The sequence below is a fragment of the Hypanus sabinus genome, chromosome 10 (genome assembly GCF_030144855.1).
Source record: "Hypanus sabinus isolate sHypSab1 chromosome 10, sHypSab1.hap1, whole genome shotgun sequence".
NCBI lineage: Eukaryota > Metazoa > Chordata > Chondrichthyes > Myliobatiformes > Dasyatidae > Hypanus > Hypanus sabinus.
The window spans coordinates 127,918,925-127,938,101 of record NC_082715.1 but is presented as its reverse complement, the minus strand read 5'-3'; the positions used below and the strand labels follow the sequence as shown (position 1 = coordinate 127,938,101).

General features: G+C 41.6%; 1 protein-coding gene across 1 annotated transcript in view; it reads right to left on the bottom strand.

Annotated features, from left to right (window-relative positions):
- thumpd2 (THUMP domain containing 2) overlaps positions 1–17,846 on the bottom strand; it is a 38,937-nt gene extending 21,091 nt beyond the window's left edge. Inside the window, exons 1-2 of the mRNA XM_059982915.1 lie at positions 17,454–17,846; positions 10,650–10,782 (exon numbers count right to left, since the gene is read on the bottom strand). Of these exons, the coding sequence (XP_059838898.1) occupies positions 10,650–10,782; positions 17,454–17,588 (268 nt within the window). The 5' untranslated portion in view covers positions 17,589–17,846. The remainder of the gene's footprint in view (positions 1–10,649; positions 10,783–17,453) is intronic.
- Positions 17,847–19,177: the final 1,331 nt, after the last annotated feature.

The window sequence follows — 19,177 nt, the reverse complement described above, 5'->3', positions numbered from 1 at the left end:
TGACAAGGCCAGCATTTATTACCCATTCCAGCTGTTCTTGAGGGGGTTAGATGAATCACTGGGGCGATGAACGTACTCTGACATCAGTTTGGTAGGGAGTTTCAAGGTTCTAACCCACGGACAATGAAGGAACATGGTGAAATTAGTTGTTTTGTGGCAGCAATACATAAGAATAAAGAAGTATATTTAAAAAATCTAATTAACTCAGCAGTGGAAAAAAAAATATTGAGGTAGTGTACATGGGTTCATTGTCCATTCAGAAATCTGAAGGTAGAGGGGAAGAAGCTGTTTCTAAAATATTGAGTGTGTGTCTTCAAAGTTCAAAGTAAATTTATTATCAAAGTACATACATGTCACCATATACAATCCTGAGATACATTTTCTTGTGGGTATTCACAGTAAGTTCCTTAATGATGCATGCCACCTTTTGAAGATGTCCTTGATGCTGGGGAGGCCAGTGCGCATGACAGAGCTGGCTGAGGTTGTAACTTTCTGCAGCTTTTTCTGATCTTTTGTAGTCACCCCTCTACACCATAACAGTGATGAAACCAGTTCGTAAGCTCTCCACTATACACCTATAGAAATCAGAGTCTTTGGGGGTCATACCAATCCTCCTCAAACTCCTAGTGAAAAACAGCTTTTGTTGTGCCTTCTTTGTAATTGCATCAATATGTTGGGCCCAGGATAGATCCTCAGAGATGTTGGCACTCAGGAATCTGAAACTGCTCACCCTTTCTACTACTGATCCCTTGATGAGGACTAGTGCGCGTTCCCTCGACATCCCCTTCCTAAAGTCCACAATCAATTCCTTGGTCTTGCTAACACTGAGTAAAAGGTTGTTGCTGCAAAACCACTCAACCAGTTGATTATATCACTCCTGTATGCCTCTCCTTGTCACCATCTAAAATTTTGCCAACAGTAGTTGTCATCAGCAAATTTATAGATGGTGCATGAGCTGTGCCTAGCCACAGTCGAGGTTGTAGAGAGAGTAGAGCAGTGAGCTAAATACACATCGTTGAGGTATGCCAATGTTGATATTATTTCTGATCAGCATTGACTGTGGTCTCCCAATGAGGACGTCAAAGGTCCAGTTGCAGAGGAAAGTACAAGAGGCCCAAGTTCTGGAGCTTGTAAAGAGGTGTTAAACTTGGAGAGGGGCCTACAAATGGCAGTGTTCCCATGAGCCTGCTGCCTTTAGCTCTCCATGATGTTACAGGTCATTTGAGAATAGGGGCAGTTCATTTGCTGCAACTAAACTATTCCAGTAGATGTAGAAATGAATGTTTAGACTGCTTGATGAAGTGCCAATTTAGCAGATGTTTTGTCTTGGATGGGGTTGATCATTTGTGGACGTACACGCTGCACTCGTCTAGTCAAGTGAACGTTATGTGAATGATCAGAAATCAAATGGAGATCTAAATTTTGGTATCCAAATTTAGACTTACTTGGAAATTTCATTGTTATAATTGTGTTTAATTTAATCATACTAGTTATGTACCGAGTAGATAGGATGGCAATTACTATTACAAAATGAACCTTTGATTTATTCCAGCCCAGTGAATAGATCGATAGTCGATTACATAATCCCAAGTTTTGGGGTCTCAATGTCATGCTCACCAGAAATGAAGTAGAGCTGTATGCCATCAGTTTCAACATGGATTTGAAAGCATTAAACAAAGTATTTATGCTTTGTTTACTGGCAATTTAATACATTAGAAATGGAGAGTAGCTTGTGAGTTTACAGAGATTTACTAATTTTAGTTCTTTCTTGCTCTACAATAACAATTCCATATACACTCCAGAAATTCCTCCTTTAGGATATTGTCACTAATTCAGTTGATGTGTAGATAAGAACCACCCACAAATTACAGCTGTATCCTTATTTTCTACACCTCTAATTACATGCTTAAGATCACCTCCAGCATCACTCCTACAGTTTGCAGGGCAAGTTTTTTCTGCTCAGTGGTAATTCTTAGCTCTGCCCATACAGATGCCACATTATCTGAGCTAATATGCTTCTTCATCTATGCATTAACCTCCTCTTTACGTAGCAACACTCTCCTAACTCCTTTTCCTTTTCGTCTTTCCTTTTTAAATTATTGGAAAATCTCTCCATTGCTAACTATTAGGAATTAATACACAGTTTTATAGTATCTTAGTAACAGAGGTAGCAATCTAATTCGTTCTGTATTTCATTCAAATACAAAATTTGTTGCTCAGTTAAACAGTAGTTTGCCTTTTTAAAATTATTTCCATAAAACTTCAGCTAATTGGGCCAGCTGGTTAATTGGGTCAAAATATACTGGTCTCGATGTGTCCTAAAGAACCAGATCTGCTATATTTCACAATCTATCGGTAGCTCTGGCTCTATATAGATTGCAGCTGATCATTAGCTACATCTTTGATACTCTAGCTGCACAAATGTGGACCAATGACAGTGAACATGTTGCTGATCTCCCATGTAGACTGAATGGAGCATGCCAACATTTAGAATTCTCCTGCCACGACTTATCCTTCAATTGCTTTAAATTGAATTGTGTCCTAATAACACTAGGGCCTTATTTCACTACTAACACTCCCCAAGACAAAGACCATGTAAACTCCTTGTTTCTGTAACCCCACCATTTTTAAACTCCTGGGGTCTCTATTGCTCCTCCTTTTAAGCTTCAATTGCTTTCAAGAAAGCAATTAGAAATGTATTAAGGTTGAGGAATCAAAAAGTACTTATTACTAGTTTACAGTGAGAGGGGAAAAATTTAAAAGGAACCTGAGTAGTTAGTTACTGCCTGTTATGTTGCTGACATTTAGGGCAGCAATGAAGGTCCTATATCGCTGCCTGTCCTTGGCCATCTTCTCTATTGTGCTCAAAGTGTGGAATGGCGGCAGCTCAGCAAGGTTGTTCTCGGTCACGCACCAGCTTTCTGACCCATACATTGCAGCTCTGGCACAGTTTCATCTTGGTGTGGATGCTGTACTTTACAGATCCCCATAGGTTGCTTATTGATCTGAAGACATTTCTAATTTTGCTGAGTCTGCATTGAATGTGGTCCTTGGTCCCTTCCATTCTGCCAAATGCTGCTGCCCAGGTAGATGAATCTGCTGGTGCTGGGTAAGTTGATGCCATATGCCTTGACAGGAGGAAGAGACTCTGTCAGGAACCTGAGGGGCAATCTTTTTCACACAGTAGGTAGTGCATATATGGAACAAGCTGTCAGAAGAAGTGATGAAGGCATGGACATTTAGAACTATTAAAAAACATTAGAATAGTTATGTGGATAGGAAAGGTTTAGAGGGATATGAGTGAAACCTGGGCAAGTTGGACTGGCTTAGATGAGAATTTTGGTCAGTGTAGACCAGGTGGGCTGAAGGGCCCAGTTTCTGGGCTGGATGACTCTACAACCACCATTTGTAGGTTACAGGGAAGAGCTTGGTCTGGAGAAACGCAGACAGATACCTTATGGGTTTCTTTTTACCTGTCATACCTACAAACTAACCTTTTCTGTAAGGAAGTTGAACTGGAAGAGTAAAGAATAATTATTGCAATTACATAGTGTATAGAGCTTTTGGTCCATTTGCCTACATAAGGACATGCTGGGCTTAAGACAGGATGCAATATCTCTGGGATTGGAAAGCTTTCTTACAACAAAAAATAGGATGGCCTTCCAGTCCCTAGAGTTGAGTAAGAGAGGTAATTGTATTGAAATGCATAAAATTCTTGAGAGCTTGGAAGGATGAATATTAAAAGGCTCTTTCTTTTCCCAAGTTGAAGAGTGTAGAAGGGTCAATGACAGGATAAAATATGTATCCATCTAGGGCCAAGATTTTAATCACTTTATCACTTAGCTTGCTGCAAAGGCCATGGATACTTAGTCATTCAATGCAGTTAACAGAGAGAGATAGCTTTATTCAGCACTGAGCTTATGAAGACATACAGTGACTGGAAAATAATTATCTTAATTGAACAAATTCAAGGGATGTTATTGCTTTATTCCAATGTCTCTTTCATATATTTGCCTTATATTAAATTGAATGGTCCTATCTGGTCATTCTATGCTAAGATATTACGATTTATTATCATCCAATGATTCATAGAAACATTTTGAGCTTGACTAAGAAAAAGCCATCCTCTCTTGAAATATACTTGCCATTTAAGGTATTACTCTACTTCTCCACTTTGTGTCCATGATCCTCATAGTTTTACAATTATTTAGCTTAATTTAATAACGTACTTGCTATTATTTTGACTACTGTATTTCTTGAACATGCTTTCTATCAGTTAGATCTGTGGAGGTGAGTGTGCAAAAACAGTTCACAAATTTCTTTAATTTCTGTGTTTACTTGTAGCTAATTCATCTACCCCATGTTATTTCAGTTCAAACTTACTTCCCCCCCTTTATTTCATCACCATTGTTCATAAGCATATACTACATTATTATTCAGATTAATTTATTTATCACAAGTACATCGGTATACAGTGAAATGTGCCATTTGTGCTAATGACCAACACAATCAAGGGTGAGCTGGGGGCAGCCCACAAGTGTTGCCACACAATCCAGTGCCAACATTACATGCCCACCATGTTCAGCATAACAACACTTCAAGAAAACAACAGCAAACCAGCCCCTTTGCCACCCTCCTACCCATCCGCCCACTCATATACACGGACAGGACTCTAAACCCAGAACAGACGCCTCTGGGCTTATGACCGCCAATCCTTGGCCCCAGACTCTTAGAATGGGAGGACTGGCCAGGACTTGCAGACATCAGGCTTTGAACTCTGAACATGCCAGCCCAGGGGTGGAGAGGGTCAGTAACTTTAAAGAGTGTTACTATTTTAGAGGACCTGTCCTGGACCCATCATATAATTGCAAAGAAAGCATGACAACACCTCTACTTCCTCAGGAGTCTGCAGAAATTCAGCATTTCATCACAAATCTTGGCAAACTTCTATAAATGTGTGGTGGAAGTGCGCTGACTAACTGTATTGCAGCCTGGTATGGGAACACCAATGCCTTTCATCTGAAAATCCTATGAAAGGTAGTGGATTCAGCCCAGTATATCACAGGTAAAACCCTCCCAACCATTGAGCACATCTATATTAAGCATTCTTGTAGAAAAGCAGCATCCATCATCAAAGATCCCCACCACCCAGGCCATGTTCTTTTCAAGCTGGTACCATCAGGTAGAAGGTACAAGTGCCTCAGGCTTCACACCACCAGGTTCAAGAACAGTTACTACCCCTTTGTCTTGCTATTTCATGCTCTCATTATCTATTGCTATTTATTTATATTTGCATTTGCATAATTGTTGTTCATTGATCCTGTTTACAGTTACTGTTCTATAAATTTGCTAAGTATGCCCAAAGGAAAAAGAATCTCAGGATTGTATGCGGTGACATGTATGTACTCCGATAATCAATTTTAATTTGAAATTTCTATCGTTAGGCATGCTGGCCCAGGGTCTTCGACCTTCAGGCTTTGACCTCTAGACTCACCTGAAAGTTAAAGACCAAAGTCGGCTTCAACCTCTGACTGCCAATCCCTAGACTTGTTCTCGGGATTTCGCCGATCTCTGGGTATCAACCCTAGCACTTGTCAATCACGTGACATGACTTTGACCTCTAGATTTGCATGGGCGTCACCCTGCAGCTTGCTGACCTAGGAGGTCACTGGCCCTCATACTTCCTGCCGCCCAAACCTCCAACCCTGGGATTTACCAACTTGCGTATTGACAGTACGCTGTTCTGCTCTTTTGATTAACTGTAAATGAACAAAATCAACAGAGTCAACTAGTGCAAATAATGGACTGCCTGCATACAATGCATTCAATGACTGCATCTCCCAAGTCTTAATTTTCATTGTAATATTTAAGATGATTGTCAATACCTTCAAATTCTTCATTGTTCCTAACTTGAAGTAGTGAAATCATTTCATTTTCACTCCCGATTGTTTCTGGCATCTCCAAGCCTGAATGCTTGAAACAGTTAAACAAAGAAACATAGAAAATAGGTGCAGGAGTAGGCCATTCAGCCATTCGAGCCTGCACCGCCATTCAGTATGATCATGGCTGATCATCCAACTCAGAACCCTGTACCTGCTTTCTCTCCATAGCCCCTGATCCCTTTAGCTACAAGGGCCATATCTAACTTATTTATCTTCTGATTTATCTTCCTGCTTATTTCTCGCCAACTATCCCAATGACAGAAATCACTGCTTTTTGAACACACACACAACTGACATTATTTAAAAATTCAGTTTAAAAATGCACTAAGTACAGTGCAGTGTCTAACAGCCATAAGAAGTGACAGACACTATTTAGATACAACAATCTCTTGTCCCAATTAAGCAGCATGGTTCTCAAACAAATGAAGGGAATCCCAGCTACTTTCTTGATTTGTTTTTGTTCTCTATGAGTTGTCCCAAATAACTGACTGCTCCTATTAACCAAAGGCCCAATTAACCAGAATCCACTGTGAAACATCTAAAATATGTAAATGAAAAGTGTATTGGGGTAATGATAAGCATAATATCCAAAAGTGTTAAAAGAACAATGTCTGTCTGGCACAAAAGTGACAATGATGCAGAAAATTATTTTCAAATATGAATGTGTACATATATCACATTTTTTGCTGGTTTCTTATATCAGAAATTAGAATCGGAACCACAGCAAGAGGTCATTCAGCCCATCATGTCTGTGCTGGTCAACACTGATCTAGCCGCCCAAGACTGGGCATCTATGAGGCTCTGTGGGCCAACAGCAACAGCAGAATTGTACTCTACTACAATCTGTAATCTCATGGCCTAGCATATCTCTCGCTCTAACATTACCACCAGGCCAGGGGATCAACCCTGGTTCTATGAAGAGTGCAGCAGGGCGTGCTGAGAACACCACCAGGCATACCTCAATATGAGATGTCACCTTGATGAAGCCACAATACAGGATTACTTACATGCCAAACACCATAAGCAGCAAGTATTACACAGAGCTAAGTGATCCAGCAATCAGCGGATCAGATCTAAGCTCTGGAGTCCTGCCACATCCAGCCGTGAATGGTGATGGACAGTCAAAATCACTGGTGGAGGAGGCTCCACAAATATCCCCATCCTCAATGATAGAGGAGCCCAGCACACCTGTGCAAAAGATAATGCTGAGGCATTTGCAACAACCTGCAGTCAGAAGTGCCAAGTAGATTATCCAGCTTGACCTCCTCCAGAAGTCCCCAGCATCCCAGATGTCAGTATTCAGCCAATCCGATTCACTCCATGTGATATCAAGAAACAGCTGAAAGCACCGGATACTGCAAAGGTTGTGGGTCCAGTCAAAATCCTGGCAATAGTCCTAAAGACTTTACTTGCCACACCACTAGTCAAGCTGCTCCAGTACAGCTACAACACTGGCATCTCCCTGACAATATGGAAAATTGCCCAGGTACGTCCTGTACACAAGAAACAGGACAAGTCCAACCCAGCCAATTACCACCCTATTAAGCCTTCTCTCAATCATCAGCAAAGTAACAGAAGGGGTCATCAACAGTGCTATCATGCAGCACCCACTCAGCAATAACCTATTTACGGATGCCCAGTTTGGGTTCCGTCAAGGTCACTCAACTCCTGACCTCATCACCTCCTTGGTCCAAGCATGGGCCAAAGGGCTAAATCCAGAGGTGAGGTGAGAGTGATAACTCTCCACATCAAGGCAACATTTAACCCAGTATGGCATCAAGGTGCCCTAGCTAAAATGGAGTCAACGGGAATTAGGGGGAAATCCTCTGCTGGTTGGAATCATACTTAACACAAGTGAAGATGGCTGTGGTGGTTAGAGATCAATCATCTCATCCTCAGGACATCACTGCAGGAGTTCCTCAGGGAAGTGCCCTAGGACCAACTATCTTCAGCTACTTCAACAATGACCTTCCTTCCGTCATAAGGTCAGAAGTGGAGAAGTTTGTAGATGACTGCACAATGTTCTGCACCATTCGTGACTTCTCAGATAGTTCATACCCAAATGCAGCACGACCTGGACAATATCCAGGCTTGGGCTGACAAGTCGCAAGTAATCCCTCCATCATCGATGAACAGTTGAAGCAGTGTGTACTATCTACAAGATGCACTGCAATAACGCACCAAAGTTCCTAAGGCAGCAACTTCCAGACCCATGACCACTACCATCTAAAGGACATGAACAGCAGAAACCTGGGAACACCACTATTTGGTAACCCCCTCAAAGTCACCCACAATCCTGACTTGGAAATATATCACCATTCCTTCATTGTCGCTGGGTCAAAATCATGGAATTCCCTCCCTAACAGCACTGTGGGTGGGCCTACACCTCAGGGACTGTAGCGGCTTAAGAAGGCAGCTCATCACCACCTTCTCAAAGGCAACTAGGGATGGGCATTAAATGCTGCCTTAGCTGATGACACCCACATCCCGTAAATTAAAAAAAAATTTTAAATGACCTGCCCGATGTAATCCCTCATATTCCCTCACTAGTTTCATATCATTTCAGTTATTTCCAAAACAGCCCCAGGTGATATGATTTCAGATACCACGTTCCTATGATTGGGAAAAAAAATTAGGCTCGATACGTTTTCACATCGATGACTGATTAGTAATCTTTTTATTAATCCATCTATTAATATGAAAATAAATCCATCCTAACTAACCTATTTGGGTCACGCATGATTTTAAACCTCACAATTAAATTTCACTTCAGCCTTCTCTCTTCCAAAGAAAACAACTGCAGCCTCTCCTTCATAGCTAAAATCTTACAGTCTTGGCTGCAAAATAATAAATTTCTTCTACATTCTCACCAAAACAATCACATTTGTTAAAGTATATTTCTGTAAGATATTGAATTAGGTAATGTAACCCACCAAATTAATGCCCGTTCTCAGAATAAGACTATAAATTGCACTCCTCCACTTATTTCTTTGTTACCAGGGAGGATTGGACAGCTAGTCAGAGCCTCCGTTATTTGGTGATTTGGATGCCTCGGGTGTATTTCATCAAGGCCAAATGCTCTGTTTTAATATGTTTATCTCACTTAATGTTTCACACACATTCACTTCAACTAGAATGAAATTCATCTGCAAGACTCCATCTTCTGTGAAACAATTAGACTGACGCATATTTAGACCAAGGGAAATGTATGAATTTCCCCAAGCACTTCAGATCATAAAAATAAATAAAAATAATTTACATTTCCAAGCATTTGTCTGCTGTTCACTTGTTAATAGCAAACCAGAAAATATTTTGCATAAAAATATTGTCAAATAGATTGCGAATGAAGAAAGTACTTTAAGGACAGTATTTTCTCTTAACTCATGGAATATATTCTTGACCATCTCTTAAAAGCTTCCTCAATAATTAGATCACATGATTGAGAAATACCAACTTTGTTCAAAGGGCCATATTTTGGATGAGATATTAAATTGAGGCAAATTCTGCATTTTAAATGGATGTAAGAGATCCCCTGATTGTTTCGTTTTTTGAAATCAAGCAGTTACTCCCAGAATCCTGGCTAATACTTGCCCCTCATGGGCCAATTAAAAACTAGACAATGCAAAGCAGGGATTCCCAACCTGGGGTCCAAGGACCCTTCGCTTAATGGTACTGGTCCATGGGATAAAAAAGGTTGGGAACCCCTGTTGCTGAGCAACTGGAGATTTGACTTTCACCTCGATCTTGACCAGCATTAATATCACTCATTCATCTATTTGCAACATCTGGAAGGTCATCATTTATCAAAAGCTTTCCTGGAACAGCAATGTCAACATCAGGGCTTCCAAACTAGGAATAGAGGATGGACAATTAGAATAAGTGGTTCACTCCACTTAAAGGCTTGGCATTATTTACAAGCACTAGAAGAAACACATTTTCCTTCCTTTGTTTGCTGCAGGTTGAATTATACTTTCAATTCGATACTTTCTAATTTGGCTAAAAATCCAAGTGTTTTGATTGATGATTGAAGAATAGGCAACCAAGACTGAATTTCCTTTGAGATGATTGCTACCTGGCACTAATGGGATTCAATTTTTATTTACCACTTGACAATCCAATCCTACAGTTGAAGTGGGCTGCTTCATTATCAGAAAAGTTTCATATGTCACTCAATAGTGTCAGTAAATAGCACAAACACTGAAAAAAACAGTAGGTCATCAGTGAAGCTGTTGAAGGGCATGTGACAAATGACCTCTAACAATTACCATTTGCGAAATGATAAAGTTGTAGCCACCAGAGGGCATTTTCCATTTTAGAATTAGCATTCTCAGTTTTTGTGGCGGGTTCTGAAACCACCTTCAACAAAGGATTGTCCTGACATTGAGGTAAGCTACTCTTTCCTATTCCAAGATAATTAGGCCTCGCATACATGCCTATGGGGTGAAGTCAGGTCGTGGGTGAGCTGGTATTATTCCTGAATTCCTGCGATCATTACACTCTTATAGAAAACTGACAGAACAGTACTTCACCAAAATAAATGCTTTTTCCTACATTTGTTATACCCAGATAATTGACCACATTATCTACAATGCCAACATCTACTATATTGTAACAAAAACTATCTAAAAAAAAATGCACAAATAAACTATGTCAGAACCACAGTTAACATCAGAATCAAATATGAAAGTTAAAGATATTTTATAGCACCTTTGTATCTTGGCACCTGGATCGGGGGCAGCTTTTTCACCAGTAAAAATAGTCGCTCTGCACATTTCAGACTCTTTAGCTGTTTTAAATCTGTCTCAGCTGTAAAGAACACTTTGCCTGATATCTGCTCCACCTATACGAACAAGGGAGGAATACAAAGTCAGTATACTTTCCCCTTTATCTACAGGCCATTTTTGTTGTATTTCCCTGATTTTCTTTTTGTTTCAAAACAACTTTTATTTTAAAATACATTAAATTTAAATGTTTTGTGGTCTACAGTGTAGTGCTCTTGTATACCCATTAGATGTGATAGGCCTGTATCAAACCAGAGGATGCTACATATACATTCTCCAGGACACCAAAGCATGAATACAAACTTGGCAGGGGGCAGGCAGATGCCCGAGTCACCCTGCTCACCCAGGCTATTTAACAGCGTATCTCTATGATGCTATACTAATTCAATTGCAAAGAGTCTACAAGCTTCTACAAAACAGATACATTAGCACACATATTAACAACTTAATACAATAGTGGTAAGTACATAAGACAAAAATTAAATATCAGAAGTCTGTTTGAGGGAAATTTTAAATTATAGTGTATTCAAAAGCTGCAAGAACGCTTCAAAACCTATGTAATTCATGTGCACTGATGTAATCCTACAACTTGCATGCAATTGTTTAAATATTCATAAGTCATTTAAAAAAATAACAATAGATTAGCACAGAATTCTGATGAGGAGCTTCAAATCAACCTTTTGAATGGTATGTATCAACCATTTCTCAATAAACCAATCTTCTTGGATGAGGAACATTTACTTCACAGTTTCAATTGACGTATCGATCAAGTTATAAGCATTCATCACTTTTAACGGAAACAGGTTTCATCATGTGATGACAGGAAAATCAGTGGTTACAACATGTAGTTTTATTTTCCTGCAGCTTTATTTCATCAATGTGAAATTTGATTCCAACTCAAAATTATGCCGTCAGTTATCTACATTCTCAGAATTTCAAACTATAGAAACAATATAATTTCATTAAACAAGGTCATGATTGGACTGGTTTCAATCCATGCGAGTTTCATCAGGATATTGTCTGATTAGAGAATTTCTGCTAAAAGGAGAAACTGGACAGGCTGGGTTTGTTTTGTTGAGTGGACTGAAAAGGAACCTAATAAAAGGTACACAAAATTCTGAGGGACATAGACAGGGTAGACAGTAGGATCTTTCCCCCCACAAAAATACAGAGATCTCAGGGCCCACACCACCAGGTTCAGGAACTGGTGTGGATACCTACTCTGAACGATATTACAACCTACAGACTCACTTTCAGCTGTCCTTAGTATTTTTTTTTATTTGCATAGTTTACCATTGTTTGCACTTTGGCTGTTTATCAGATTTTTGTATATAGATAAAGTAGTTAGAAATTGGCAGATGTGATGTGATCTTCACAGAGTCATGGTTGAAAGCATGGGACACATGAAATCACAGCTGGGAGCTTAACATTCAAGATACATATTGCAGGAAAAGCACTAGCAGGTGGGGAGAGTTTTTTGGGTTAAAAAAAAATCAAATCTTTCAAAAGAAGTAAATAGGATCAGAAGATATAGAAACCTTATAGGTAGAGTTAAGAACCTGAAAGGGTAAAAAGATCCCAAAAAAAGTTACATGCAGGCTTTTGAATGGTAGTCAGGATGTGGGATACAAATTACCATGGGAGACAAAAAAAGGCATGCAAAAGGGACAATATTACTCTGGTCATGGTGATTTCAATATGCAGGAAGATTGGCAAAATCAGGTTCCTTCAAGATAAGGAATCTGTAGAATGTGTACAAGATGGCTTCTCTGCGATACAGACAAAATGCTGGAGGAACTCTGCAAGCCAGGGAGCATCACTGGAGAGAAATAAAGTTGAAGTTATAGGCTTAAAATGGAATCCCGTGAGTCTTTGTAAATCAATAAAATAAAACAGTATTTTACAAGTTACCACCTAACTTTATAAAATGTCTCTAAACAAACATGTCTGTTCATGACATCCTCTACTGTGAAGGCTGAACTCTGAATGAAAGAGTAATACCTCAAAAACAGCATAAAAGCAAAAGAGAGAGCAAAAACCAGTGGGAAGACGGAGGATTAGGATGCTTATAAAAACCAACAGAAGGCAACTAAATAAGCAATAAGGAGAGAAAAGATGAAAAATTAAGATAAACTAACCAACAATATAACAGGATGCCAAAATTATTTTCAGTTATATAAAGAGTGAGAGAGAGACAAGAATGGACATCAGACCATGAGAAATTGATGCTGAAGAGGTAGTAATGGGGAACAAAGAATTGGCAGATGAACTGAATAGGTATTTTGTGTAAATCTTCACTCTGGAAGATACTAACAGTATGTCAGAAATTCAGGAGCATCTGTAAGCAGAAGTTATGTGCAGTTGGTATTACTAAGGAGAAGCCGTTTGGGAAGCTGTAAGATCTAATGATGGACTACATCTCAGGGTTTTGGAAAAGATAGGTGAAGAGATTGTGGAGGCATTATTAACGATCTTTTAAAAATCACCATATTCTGGAATAGTCCCAGAGGACTGAAAAATTGCAAATATCACTCCACTCTTTAAGAAAGCAGGGAAGCAAAAGACAGGTTAGTTAGCCCGACTTCAGTGCGTGGAGAGATGTTAGAATCTATCGTTAAGGATGAGGTTTCAAGATGCTTAGAGGGACAGGATGAAAAAAAAGGCCAAAGACAGCATGGTTTCCTTGAGGGGAAAACTTGCCTGACAAATCTGGCTGCAAATCTTTGAAGAAATAACAGGCAGAATAGACAAAAGAGAATCAGTGAATGTTCTTTGCTTGGATTTTCAGAAGACATTTGGCACATGAGGCTTCTAACCAAGATAAAGAGTCCATGGTATCACAGGAAAGATATTAGCATGGACAGAAGGCAAAGAGTGGAAATAAAGGGGACATTTCTGGTTGACTGATCATGAACTGTGGTGTTCCACAGAGGTCAGTATTTGGCCCATTATATTTCACGTTATCTGTCAATGATTTAGATGATGAAACTGATGGCTTTGTGGCCAAGTTTGCAGATGATATAAAGATAGGTGGAGCGGCAGTGTTGAGGAAGTAAGAAGTAGGACTTGAACCAATTAGGATAATGGGCAAAGAGATGGCAGGTGAAATAACATAAGGAAATATATGGTCATGCACTTTGGGAGAAGGAATAAATGGGGAGTAAATTGAGAAACTGGAAGTGCAAAGGGACTAGTAAGTTGTGACTGAGAGCACACAGTGAAAGCATTCCTCACACACACAAACATTGCCTTGTCATTCTGCTGTTGTGGCCCTGAATGTACACACTTCAATATCTTCCCCGGCATATTCTCAAAATGGGTCCTAAACCAAGATGCTGTGCTCAGGTTGGCTTTGTGATGCCTTTCCTGCCAAACACAACAGAATATTCCATTTCTTTAGTAATGGGGATGTGTACATGTGTATATGGTATTTGAATTTCAGTGGACCCAGGGCCTCAAGCTGCGAGGTTGCTTGATCTTCAGCCACTGAAGGAGAAGCCTCCAACACATCGCGCTCTACCAGGGGCCGTGTAGCGCAGTTGTGGTGACTGAACATTTAAATTGGACTTAAGGGTCTGGACTACATACATTTGTCTAATTGGGTTTTTACTAATATTCTATGTATGCTTGTATATGTGAGGACTGAGTGGCATCACGGGTGGGGAGGTGGGGCCTCAGGACTCTTATTACACGATTGTGATCTTGTGCGTGGTTACCGTGTGTGACTGTGAATGTGCTTTTGCACCTTAACCCCATCATAACACTGTCTCATTAAGCTGTATTCATATACTGTATGGTTAAATGACAATTAAACCTGAATCAAATTGAATCCTGGATTTAAGGTTGATTCTTCTGTTTATTTTGTAACATGATTGTACTTAAGTTGTGGGATGCATCATATTCTAATTCATGTGTAGTCTTAAGTAAACTTTGTTGGTAATTAAAGATGGTATGTCCGGTTATCTAAAAAAAAGATGTCTTCACCCTCAGTGGGTGAGAGTATGGGAGCTGCCAGATCACAGCGAGTAAAAAAAGTACAAAGCTAACATTGTGTTTTCTGGTAGATACCTTTTTGTAAATATTGGCAGTTTTCTTTTCATTATTTTCATTAATTTATGTAAGTTTGATTTATGATGCGACTCCAGCCATTTTCCCTTTGGTCATAACCCACATATCTAACAGGAGTCTTAGTGCAGGATAAAGGTTAATTTGCAAGTTGAGTCAGTAGTAAGGAAGGCAAATGCGAAGTTAGCATTCATTTTGAGAGGATTAGAATATTAAATCAAGGTTGAAATATTAAGGCACTGGTCAGACCACGTGTCAAAGTCAAAATACATTTTTTCTCAAAATATTCTGAGCAGATTGTGCCCCTTATCTAAGGTTGTGCTAGCATCGGAGAGGTCCAGAGGTTTATGAGAATGATCACAAAGGATGAAAGGGTTAACGTATGAGGAGCATTTGAATGTTCTGGGCCTGTACTCACTGGAGTTTGGACTAATGAGGGAGGATCTCATTGAAAAATACCAAATACTTAAAGGCCTAGATAAAGTGGAGGTGTAGAGGATGTTTTCAATAGTGGTAGAGTCTTGGACCAGAGGGCACAGCTCAGAATTAAAAAAAAAATTCTCTTTTGAATGGAGAAAGGAAGAATTTCTTTAGCCACAGGGTGGTGAATCAGTGGAATTCATTGTTGCAGATCCTGTGGAGGGCTAGTCATTGGGTATGTTTAAAGTGGAGGTTGATTGGTTCTTGATAGGTATGGGTGTCATAGATTACAGGGAGAAGTCAGGAAAATAGAATTGAGAGGGTTAATTAATCAGTCACTATGGAATGGCTGAGCAGATTCGATGGGCCGAATGGCCTAATTCTGCTCCGATGCCTTATGGCCTTACAGTTTTTTGTAAGATTCTATTGCATTTCCTTTTCCCTTATAAATTCCTGTAAGAAAATGAATCTCAAGGTAACACATGGTAATGTTTATTTGATAATAAATTTACTTGGAACTTTGAAAATTGGAAGGAATAGGTTTAGCGTAAGGTGCAAGAGGTTTAGAGAGGGAATGTTTTTCTTACCCAGAAGATGGTTGAAACATGTTTCTTGTGGGTAGTAGAGGCAGATATTCTCACAACTAGTCAAGGTAAAGAGGCTATGGATCACACATTGATAAATGGGATGAGTACTGACAGGTACTTCATAGTCTGCATGAACGTTATCCGACGCTTTTTGCTCTCCTATACTACTCCAAGGCTCGACAAGCTTAAGAGCTGTATAAACAGCCATTTTTATTGCTGGTTTGTATGGCTGATCCAAATCTTATGAACAGGTTAAACTGAAATCTTGTGAAACTTTTACAGTGGAGAGAGAAAAAGAGACTGGGGGTCAAGGAAAAATCAGAATGGTGGGAAATGAGAGGATAGGGAGCAGATCATATAAAAAGAGGATGAAAAACTAAAGAATCTGTGTAATCCATGCATGGGGGCAGATAAGACCAGCCAGGGTTCATCTTAAAAGATAAAAAAGTCACCACCTGTGGGCAGAGTGGAAATAAAAGTTGGAGCAGGATTGATTAGGACCTATCATTGTTTGAAATGGTCTGGATTTTGTGGTAACTTTGTTCTTGACTCCAATTTAATCCAACATAGCAGTGGCAGAGAATCACTAGTAATGACCTCTCTTCCTGTGTCCAGCAGGATAGCTAAATGCACACATCCTTTTACGCGCACACCTGTTTCATCCTGCCCATGAATGGCATCTTACAGGCACAAATGGGATTACAGTGCAGCTGAAACATGGCTGAAAATAAAAGACAGTGTTGGGTAATTAAAATTGTTAAGTAGAAGAGGCGGTGTTGGGTAATTAAAATCGCCAAATGTTAAGAGAAAAAAATAAGGTTAAAAAAAAGAGGCAGGACAGTACCGATTAAGGAAGACATAATTTGAAGAGAGATGTTTTTGATGTGTTGACAAAACAAATTAGGGTAAATCTAAGGAACAAGAAGGTTGTCATCACAGAGATGGTTTGTCAATGGTCACTGGCATGAAAATTGCTGAAAACAGCAAAAAAAAACACAGCAGTGATATTGGAAAACATGAACTACAAAGAACTTAAGGGATGGTAGGGATTTCTGTAATATGATCAAGAAAACTTGAACAAAATATATTAGACACTGTGGAAGATGGACCAAGTGGAAGACACTTTGCAGGAAGTGTCATTGTATTATTAGATACAGTTAGTAAAGAAATTAGCTGCAGTTCAAATTAATAATTCAAGATAAGTGGAATTGTAAAGACTAAAGTTGTAAATTATTTGCTTATCAACAGAATATACTCGAATTATGTGGCTGGCGTGTTTTTATACATTCATTGTGAGCAATACACACAAAATGCTGGATATTTTGAGTGTGTTGCTCTGGATTTCCAGCACCTGCAGATTTTCTCATGTTTCTGATATCTAACATTATGTTGTATTTATATGCCAAGTAATTTATGGTAGCTATACTGATGAAGAGACAGAAATGCGAAATGCACACCACACCAGTGGGGAAACGCAACATTGACGGGCAAAAGCACAATGGGCCGAATAGCTTCCATGCGGTCAGTTTCTGCGACTCGGGGTCACAGTACGGGACCGTCCCACGCCACTGCGGCCCTAACCCCTTTCAACCGGAGTGCACCGGGTAGCTCAGAGGCCGGGGCCCGACCCGGTGCGGGAGGCCTGCCGCCTCACTCACCTCTTTGGTGCCCAGCTTGGCGCGCACCTCCTCGGCCAGAAAGCGCTCCAGTCCCCGGCTGACCGTGCAAAAGTAGCGGCCCGCAGCACTCGGGGAGCCGACCGTCAGCCGGGCCGGTTCCTCGGGACAGAGCATGGGCGGCGATCGGCGCCGGCTGGGCCACGGGAGGGCGGTTGCCGGGGAAACGGACCGGAACTCCCGTGGCCGGCCGGAGCCCGCCGTTACTGGGAGCGCTGACTCGTGTTTGAAATTCAGCCGGCAGACAGAGGGACGGCAGGGGGCTGGAGTCCTTCACACCGGGGAGGATGTACATTCATCGGCGGGCTGAGGGGCCTATTTCAGTTTCTGTCCTGCTGACACGGGGGTGGGAATTCGGCTGCACTACTGAGAGCAATGCACTGGTAGGGGGAGCTGCACAGTCTGCACTGGTGGGGACGGGGGGGGGGGGGGAAGCTGCACAGTCTGCATTGGTGGGGATGGGGGGAGCTGCACAGTCTGCACTGGTGGGGACGGGGGGGGGGGGGGGGAAGCTGCACAGTCTGCATTGGTGGGGATGGGGGGAGCTGCACAGTCTGCACTGGTGGGGACGGGGGGGGGGGGGGGGGGGGGGGGGGGGGAGCTGCACAGTCTGCATTGGTGGGGATGGGGGGAGCTGCACAGTCTGCACTGGTGGGGATGGGGGGGAGCTGCACAGTCTGCACTGGTGGGGACGGGGGGGGGGGGGGGGGAAGCTGCACAGTCTGCACTGGTGGGGACGGGGGGGGGGGAAGCTGCACAGTCTGCACTGGTGGGGACGGGGGGAGAGCTGCACAGTCTGCACTGGTGGGGACGGGGGGGGGGGAGCTGCACAGTCTGCATTGGTGGGGACGGGGGGAGCTGCACAGTCTGCACTGGTGGGGACGGGGGGGGGGGAGCTGCACAGTCTGCACTGGTGGGGATGGGGGGAGCTGCACAGTCTGCACTGGTGGAACTAGGGGGAGCTGCACAGTCTGCAGTGGTGGGACGGGGCGGCTGCACAGTCTGCACTGGTGGGGCAAAGGGAGGAGCTGCACTGTCTGCACTGGTGGGGCGAAGGGAGGAACTGCACTGGTGGGACGAGGGGGGAGCCGCACTGGTGGGACGAAGGGGGAGCCACACTGTCTGCACTGGTGGGACGAAGGGAGGAGCTGCACTGGTGGGGTAAGGGGGGGGAGCCGCACTGTCTGCACTGGTGGGACGAAGGGGGAGCTGCACTGGTGGGGTAAGGGGGGGGGAGCCGCACTGTCTGCACTGGTGTGACGAAGGGGGAGCTGCACTGTTTGCACTGGTGGGATGAGGGGAGAAACTGCACTGTGCACTGGAGCAGAAGGATGGGGTTGCACTGAGGAGGGTCAAATAAAATGGTATGGAGATTACAGAAGGGTTTTCTATAACCTTTTGATATTCATTATCTATGGGGAAATAGTAGGAAACTATGAGGTATCTATGTAACACTTATTAAAATATTTGGAAGGACAGGACCACCAACAGCAGACTAATTAATTTAACTTCATTGGAGGGCAAAATTAATCAGAACTTAATGCAGCTTTGCACTAAAAAGTAGGCTAGCAGTTTCCTTAAAAGCAAATAACATTTGATCAACTTGTGACTTTTTTGATGATGGTAGCTGAAACGACTGCTGAAAGGAGTGCATTAAATACCTAATTGGATTTTCAGCAGACATTTGATTTTAAAAAAGACTGATT